The sequence below is a fragment of the Etheostoma spectabile genome, unplaced genomic scaffold (genome assembly GCF_008692095.1).
Source record: "Etheostoma spectabile isolate EspeVRDwgs_2016 unplaced genomic scaffold, UIUC_Espe_1.0 scaffold00009642, whole genome shotgun sequence".
NCBI classification, from domain to species: domain Eukaryota; kingdom Metazoa; phylum Chordata; class Actinopteri; order Perciformes; family Percidae; genus Etheostoma; species Etheostoma spectabile.
The window spans coordinates 20,824-29,285 of NW_022603730.1; the positions used below are offsets into that span (position 1 = coordinate 20,824).

Consider the following 8,462-nt stretch of genomic DNA (forward strand, 5'->3'; position numbering starts at 1 on the left):
TTATATTATAATATATATATATATATAATATATATATATATTATATATATATATATATATATATGTATATAATATATATATACATATATATATATATATATATATATATATCCATCATTATATCATATTTCTACTTTCATATTTATAGACTTTGTGCGACTATAACACAGAATTTCCCTTCAGGGATCAATAAGTATTTCTGATTGTGATTAACAATCAATAAAACATGTAACACTGAAAAAACACAAAACTAAACAGAGATACATGTTTCTTATTTATTTGTTCAATAAAATCAAATAAAAACAAACTTATCAACCGATTATTAAAATATCAGAATCACGATGAACTGATCGAAGAGAAGACAGAGATAAACATGTCCAGACATCACAAACTTAGAGCTGTGTCTATGTGCATTCCTTTAAAAGATGAAATAAGTCAAATCATAATTAATCATCAGCAATGTGACATCATTTATGTTGTGTTGACATCATCACTTTTTAAAACATCAGAAACACGAGAAAATAGAACATGTGGTAAACTCCTCCATGTAGGAATGTTATAACACGGGATTCAGTTTGAGACGATCATACATGTTTATTAGAGGCGTCATTACTGAATGAATTATCAAAGGATTCATATTACAGCTCATTAACTTTCAGTAGAAACATAAAATCAACAATCAATAACTTGTAAATATTCAAAAATACAAAAATCATTAATGGAAAGTGATTCCTAATCATTAAAGGTACAGTACGTGTCAAAGGATGGACCAACTGTCCCCAGACCCCCTAACTTTGAAGGTTCTGGGTTTTCTGGCCTTGAAAACAAGATGTCATATCTCGGTTATGTTTACTCGTGATGTAATGTTGTGTTTTTGTATTTTTGTGTTTTTGTATTTTTGTGTTTTTGTATTTTTGTGTTTTTGTGTTTTTGTGTTTTTGTATTTTTGTGTTTTTGTATTTTTGTGTTTTTGTATTTTTCTGCTGTAGAACGGGGTCAGGGTTCCTGAGACGTCGTATCTCTCTCGGTTGGTCCAGGACTGACTCCCTTATACTGTCCCTCAGCACCCCGTCCCCACTGTCCCTCAGCACCCCGTCCCCACTGTCCCTCAGCACCCCGTCCCCACTGTCCCTCAGCACCCCGTCCCTACTGTCCCTCAGCACCCCGTCCCCACTGTCCCTCAGCACCCCGTCCCCACTGTCCCTCAGCACCCCGTCCCCACTGTCCCTCAGCACCCGTCCTCACTGTCCCTCAGCACCCCGTCCCCACTGTCCTCAGCACCCCGTCCCCACTGTCCCTCAGCACCCCGTCCCACTGTCCCTCAGCACCCCGTCCCCACTGTCCCTCAGCACCCCGTCCCCACTGTCCTCAGCACCCATCCCTACTGTCCCTCAGCACCCCGTCCCCACTGTCCCTCCTCTGCCGTACAGTAGTACCATCGCTGGAGGAAAATCTGACCTGGGTTATGATCCAAAACATGAAGTACTTTTCCTCCAAACAATATTTCGGTGAAACAGTTTAGTCTCGTTAATTTAATTTTCAGGGTGGTCAGTGGACCGGCCCCCCCCACTGCCACCAGGGGGGAGACGAATAAGGGAAAATAATACGCAAAATATCACAAAACTATTCACAGAGATGCAAGTTAACGACAGATTTCAATAGAAGTTTTGAATGTTGGCCCCAGGTCATCATCAACGTTGGTGGGGGGGGGGGGGGGGAGAGAGAGAGAGAGAGGAGAGAGAGAGAGAGAGAGAGAGAGAGCGAGAGAGAGCGAGGGCGAGCGAGCGAGCATATGTGCAACAGTCTCCATGTTGTATGATGACGCCACCTTGTTTGGAAATGAAATTACGCGGCTTTGTCGCTGCGTAATATCCACGTTCTTTGGGAAAATACAAAAACAGTTTGAAAAATATATTGACATGCCAATCATATGTTGTTGAATTAATCGCAGGAAGAAAAACGCCCCGGTGTGGGAAGGCCTTAGGACTCTCTCCCTCACCCCCCTCTAACTGAAACTAATCCATTTTATATAGCTCAGTGGTATCCGGTTGATTGAGAGGAGTATACCCGTCGCGTCTTCTATCGAGGTTCCTGAGCTTCCGTCTGAACCACTCACCGATTTGACGCCATCTCATGGCAATTTGGTCTCCCAAGCCATGAGCCTCCTTGAACACGTCAGAGGTGTAGTGCTCTCCACCGTTAGCTTCTACCATCTGATCTATTTTATCCAGAAGGTCCCTGACCTGGACCCTGTTTCCTTTCTTTGTGTTGTCAAAAACGCAGAATCTCCCCCCACACCTGGAGACCAGGGCAGAGACATGTTGGTTGGACCGGATCAAACCATCCATGGACCTTCCCCTGAGTGCGTCTCCATGAGTGAACAGGACCATCATGTATTTAGAAGCCTCTCCGGTGAACAGCTTTGGCAGCATCTTAAACAGTTTGATGTCTGCTTCAGAGATCCTGTCAAACCTGACCACGATGAGGAAGGCATGAGGTCCTGGACTGGCCTCTACTACCGCCTTCATGATCTCTTCAAACAGCTTTCTTGGAGCCAGAACCTGTCCAGTGAATCCTGGAGTATCGACCACTTGGACCCAGAAACCCTCCACTCTGGCTGACTTGGAGGCGGTCTCAGTAGTGCCTGCATTAAAGCCAGCAACTGATTCAAACCATTCTGATCCCAGGATGGTGCTTCCTGATGAACTCTTCCCACTTCCAGGGAGACCGAGCAGCACCACCCTCCTTTCCCTCCTTTCCCTCCTTTCCCTCCCCAAATCACCTGAAACACAAAAAATAAATAGAATTTAAAAATGTTGCATCAACACAAACTGGACCATCAGCTTGACTGGTTCTAGTGGCTGTAGTTCTGCACCAAGGCTGAATTTTGGGAAGGAGACTACAGATCCAGTATTAGGGACCACTAAGGTCTATATAAAAGAGACTTCAGATACAGTATTAGGGGACCACTAAGGTCTATATAAAGAGACTTCAGATCCAGTATTAGGGGACCACTAAGGTCTATATAAAGAGACTTCAGATACAGTATTAGGGGACCACTAAGGTCTATATAAAGAGACTTCAGATACAGTATTAGGGACCACTAAGGTCTATATAAAGAGACGTCAGATCCGTGGTCCCAAAGTCCCATGGTCCCACAATCCCATTGTCCCACAGTCCCATGGTCCCACAGCCCAATGGTCCCACAGTCCTGTGGGACCATAGTCCCACAGGACTGTGGGACCATAGTCCTATGGTCCCACAGTCCTGTGGGCATCTGTACCTCACTCACTGACAGCAAAACTCAGTCAAACTCTGGCAGATCAGCTGATCTACTGTACACAGTCATTAGATGTTTCTACTCACTGTTTCTGAGGTGGCCGGACTTCTCCAGCAGCTCTCTGACTTGTTCCTGGGTTCCATTTTTATTGTTGAACAAATGATATCTCCCTTCAAACTTGTCAACAAGCTTTTTAAGACAACTTCCTGGATCTTCATTGACATACTCATCCAATGACGTCTTGTCGAGGTCATCTCCTCCGGTGAAGAGCAGGTAACAGTTGCTGAGCTCACAATCTCCAATGGCTCTGAGAGCTGCATCCAGAGCTCTCTCATGATCATCGGTGAATCGATCTGCTTTAATTACTACCAGGAACAGACGAGGTCCGGGGAACTTCAGGAGGTCCTTACACAGGGTCTGAATCTCCCTCGTAGACCCAATTATTCCTGGTGTGTCGATCACTGAGATCTGTTTTCCAAGCACAGGTCCACTTTGTGTAGAGATCTGTGTTGTCACTGATTTGAAGGATCGTTTTGACACAAAACCTGGTCGTCCAAGGATGGTGTTCCCTGAAGCAGATTTACCGACTCCGGTGTGTCCCAGAAGGACGATGGTGAGATCTGGACATGAACTTGGGCCTGTATCCATGCTTGCGCAACACAAAACCTGCTGCAGACAACACAAAGAAGTTAGTAGTCTGTGAGTTAAGATCTGAGTTCTGTAAGCAGAGTGACACCCTAAGAAGTCGGACAGTTAGAGAGGAGCACGGGGGGGGGGGCAATAATGAGAAAATATTGAACAATTTGTTCTCTCTTCTATAGTTTTTACATTTTACATCCTTCAGTGTGTTTAGATGCACAGCAGTAACCGGGGTATGGCCTGACCCCTGTCGGTGAGTACCCGGGTTCTGTCCTTACAGAGAGGGGGAGGAGGGGGAGGAGGGGGAGGAGGGTGGAGTAACTTTACCTCCGCTACCGCTCAGTGCTTTTGGACCAGACTCGAAATTACACAGACTGAACACTAAATTAGTCAAATTTAAAAGTTACACCCTGTTACACCAACCTGTGTCTACTTGCATGGTTTAAAATCTGTGAGTGTGTGTTTTATGGGACCTCTATCTGTAAATTATAGAGAGGTCTAGACCTGCTCTATCTGTAAATTATAGAGAGGTCTAGACCTGCTCTATCTGTAAATTATAGAGCAGTCTAGACCTCTATTTGTAAATTATAGAGCAGTCTAGACCTCCATCTGTAAATTATAGAGCAGTCTAGACCTCTATCTGTAAATTATAGAGTGGGGTCTAGACCTACTCTATCTGTAAATTATAGAGAGGTCTAGACCTGCTCTACCTGTAAATGAACCAGGACAGATGTTCAGGATCAGCTGTTATGTACACTTGTTAACTAAAAGGTCTCTGGAGGGATCTTCTCCTTTAGACACCGAAACAAGAGAACAAACTAAGAGACTCTATACACTGTTAGACTTTGCTGTAATTTCTACAGTTACCACAAAAGGCCCAGTAAATTACCATAATTTTCTTTTCCGGTTAATTACTGTAATAAACATTGCATTATGGGTATTGACATTTAATTTACAGTGCTTTACTGTATATTTTGAATTTGCGGTAATAGTCAAACACATACATATGTATAAATATATGTATATATATGTAACTAACAAAAATTACATTGTCAAAACAAAACAACATTTAACAAATGAAGTTGAACTAAAAAATAAATTAAAGATAGAATACACAAATTGAACTGTAATTACACAGTTGTAATTGTAAAATAATCTGATCATGTGAGATAAACCAACCAACAGTGTAACTAACCTTAAAGAGAGAGGAGGCTGTTAGTCTGCTGAGTCCACACAGAGAGGAGAAGTGTTCGCTGTACTGGTCCCAGATCCAGATCAGCCCCTCACTGAACTCTCCTCCAGAGACCTGCAGCTGAAGGTCACGGGACTTCACAGATCAGACTGTGGTTGGAGCTAACTCACGTATATTAACTTCCTGTTACCTCAATAAACCCTAAAATAATAACCAAACCAAAACAGAAACAGGAGACACACTTCCTGTTTCAGCCTCAACAACAGATCACTTCTCCGTTTCTCTCAAGCTCCAACCGGTCTGGTAGTTCCTCCGGAGGAAGGAGATACCTGGGACCCACCTGGGCTCTTGGTGGGTGGAGTCTGACGGGGCCGGGTGGGGGGTATAGCAGGGTGTAGTAGGGCGTAGCAGGGTGTAGTAGGGCGTAGCAGGGTGTAGTAGGGCGTAGCAGGGTGAAGCAGGGTGCGGGGCAGGACCACGGCGACAACCAGGATTTAGGAGCCACCCTAATCCAAGAAAAACTGCTGGGTGGAAGAACATAAGGACCTAAAACTTAATAACTCATTATTCATTCTGCAATCATTGTCACGTTCCTTTTGTTTTGAGTTATTGTTTCTTTTTTCTAATAATTACTTCACTGTTTAGAAAGGAGCAAGCGCTGCTGGGGGGGGGGGGGGGGGCTCACCAGACCAGGGATAATTAAACCCTGTCCATAAGTAGTGCTGTCCCCCTTGTCGATTCAACCTTTGGGACCGGACACAAACTGATGTCTTTTATCCGACAGAGGCACCACCTTTTGGGCTGGTGGGGGTGAAGAGCCCCAACGTGATGAGTGGAGCCTGGAGCCGGGAGGCTGGAGCCAGGAGCCAGGAGCCTGGAGCCTGGAGCCTGGAGCCTGGAGCCGGTAGCCTGGAGCCTGGAGCCTAGAGGCTGGAGGCCGGAGGCCGGAGGCTGGAGGCTGGAGGCTGGAGGATGGAGCCCGGAGGCTGGAGGCCGGAGGCTGTAGGCTGGAGGCTGGAGGCTGGAGGCCGGAGGCCGGAGGCTGGAGCCCGGAGGCCGGAGGCCGGAGCCCGGAGGCCGGAGCCCGAAGGCCGGAGGCCGGAGGCCGGAGCCTGGAGCCGGGAGCCGGGAGCCGGGAGCCGGGAGGCTGGAGGCTGGAGGCTGGAGCCTGGAGCCTGGAGGCTGGAGGCTGGAGGCTGGAGGCTGAGGCCGGGAGCCAGGAGCCAGGAGCCTGGAGCCTGGAGCCTGGAGCCTGGAGCCTGGAGGCTGGAGGCTGGAGGCTGTAGCTGGGAGCCGGGAGCCTTGACCCTGGAGGTTGGAGCCTGGAGCCTGGAGCCTGGAGCCGGAAGCCGGGAGCCTGGAGCCTGGAGCCTGGAGCCCGGAGGCTGGAGCCTGGAGCCTGGAGCTGGAACCTGGAGCCTGGAGCCTGGAGGTGGGAACCTGGAGCCTGGAGCCTGGAGCCTGGAGCCTGGAGCCTGGAGGCTGGAGGCTGGAGGCTGGAGCCTGGAGGCTGGAGAATGGAGGCTGGAGGCTGGAGCCTGGAGGCTGGAGGCTGGAGGTTGGAGCCTGGAGGCTGGAGGCTGGAGAATGGAGCCTGGAGGCTGGAGCCTGGAGGCTGGAGGCTGGAGGTTGGAGCCTGGAGGCTGGAGCCTGGAGCCTGGAGCCTGGAGCCTGGAGTAAGTAAACTTTATGTAAGTAAACTTTATGTATATAGCACCTTTCACAGACAAGAAGGGTCACAAAGTGCTTTACAGTAAAAAACAAAATAAAACAGCAACACATAACATACTAAGCCATATTGCTAGTTAAAAGCTTGTCTAAAAAGATGTGTCTTGAGGTGTTTTTTAAAAGATTCCACAGAATCCAAGGCTCTCAAGGCTCTCAAGGCTGAGGGAAGAGAGTTCCAGAGCCTTGGAGCCGCCACAGAAAAGGCTCGGTCGCCCCTGGTTTTAAAACGTGTTCTGGGGACAGTTAAAAGGTCTCGGTCTGAAGACCTTAGAGAACGACCAGAAGTGTAAGCGTGCAGTAGATCCTGGATGTCAGCAGGGGCTTGTCCATGCAAGGCTCTATAAGTAGTGACTAAAATTTTAAAATGCACTCTAAAACCGATTGGTAGCCAATGAAGAGCCTTAAGCACCGGAGTAATATGTGATCTCCTGCTGGTCTTAGACAGAAGTCTTGCTGCTGCATTCTGAACCACTTGCAATTTATCCATTGATGATTTGTTTAGCAAGTGTACAGTACATTACAATAATCCAAACGGGAAGAAATACAAGCATGAACAAGCATCTCCAGCTCTTTTTGAGAGACCACAGAACGGATCTTAGCAAGGTTCCTGAGATGGAAAAACAGGAACGAACCACGGATTTCACATGACTGTTAAAACACATAGATTTGTAAATGAAACCCAGATTTCGCACAACATTACAATCAGAGAGTGATAAGGCCCCAATGGCCTGCCTAATCTTAGGGGTAACGCAGTCCTGGGCAAAGATCATCACCTCAGTTTTTTCTGAGTTTAATTGCAGGAAATTGTCAGCCATCCATTGTTAATGGAGGCTAAACAAGTGTGGAACATTGACAGTTTGTCTAGCTATCAGGGCTAAAAGATAAATACAGTTGGATTCATCAGCATAACAATGGTAAGATATTTCGTCAAAACCACCAAACTCTTTCCAAGAGGAAGCAAGTACAGACTAAACAACAGGGGGCCAAGCACAGAACCTTGGGGCACACACAAGACAGAGGAGCAGAGTCCGACTTGTATGTTCCTATGGACACAGCAAAGGTCCTGTCTGAAAGATAGGAAGAGAACCAGTCCAGGCTGATCCAGTGATGCCTACAGCACTTTTCAGTCTATCAATCAGAGTGCAGTGGTCAACAGTATCAAATGCTGCACTGAGATCTAGTAGGACCAGGACAGAACATTTACCCCCATCAGCTGCCATCAAATGTCATTGGAGACTTTAAGAAGGGTAGTCTCCGTAGAATGATTTTACGAAGCCAGACTGATACTTATCAAAAATATTATGAGCAACCAAAAGATTATTTAGTTGGTTTGCAACCACCTTTTCTAAAAGCCTGGAGCCTGGAGGCTGGAGGCTGGAGCCTGGAGGCTGGAGCCTGGAGCCTGGAGGCTGGAGGCTGGAGCCTGGAGCCTGGAGCCTGGAGGCTGGAGGCTGGAGGCTGGAGCCTGGAGCCTGGAGGCTGGAGCCTGGAGCCTGGAGCCTGGAGCCTGGAGGCTGGAGCCTGGAGGCTGGAGCCTGGAGCCTGGAGCCTGGAGGCTGGAGGCTGGAGCCTGGAGCCTGGAGCCTGGAGCCAGCTACTCTTGGCAGCTGCTCTCACTGGGAT

General features: G+C 47.4%; 1 protein-coding gene across 1 annotated transcript; it reads right to left on the reverse strand.

Annotated features, from left to right (window-relative positions):
• Positions 1-1,982: 1,982 nt before the first annotated feature.
• Positions 1,983-3,950, reverse strand: LOC116679169 (GTPase IMAP family member 6). Its single transcript, XM_032508855.1, has 2 exons — positions 3,367-3,950; positions 1,983-2,782 (listed from the first exon to the last, which is right to left on the reverse strand). The coding sequence occupies exons 1-2, from the start codon at positions 3,926-3,928 to the stop codon at positions 2,016-2,018; spliced, it is 1,329 nt and encodes a 442-aa protein (XP_032364746.1). The 5' UTR covers positions 3,929-3,950; the 3' UTR covers positions 1,983-2,015.
• Between the last annotated feature and the right edge of the window lie 4,512 nt (positions 3,951-8,462).

What these genes read in the sequence shown, in the direction of transcription:
- LOC116679169 (XM_032508855.1), bottom strand. Translation starts at nt 3,928, where the DNA reads ATGGATACAGGCCCAAGTTCATGTCCAGATCTCACCATCGTCCTTCTG. An exon ending in GTCCGGCCACCTCAGAAACA is followed by an intron (nt 2,783 to 3,366) that starts GTGAGTAGAAAC and finishes TTTGTGTTTCAG; the next exon opens with GTGATTTGGGGAGGGAAAGG.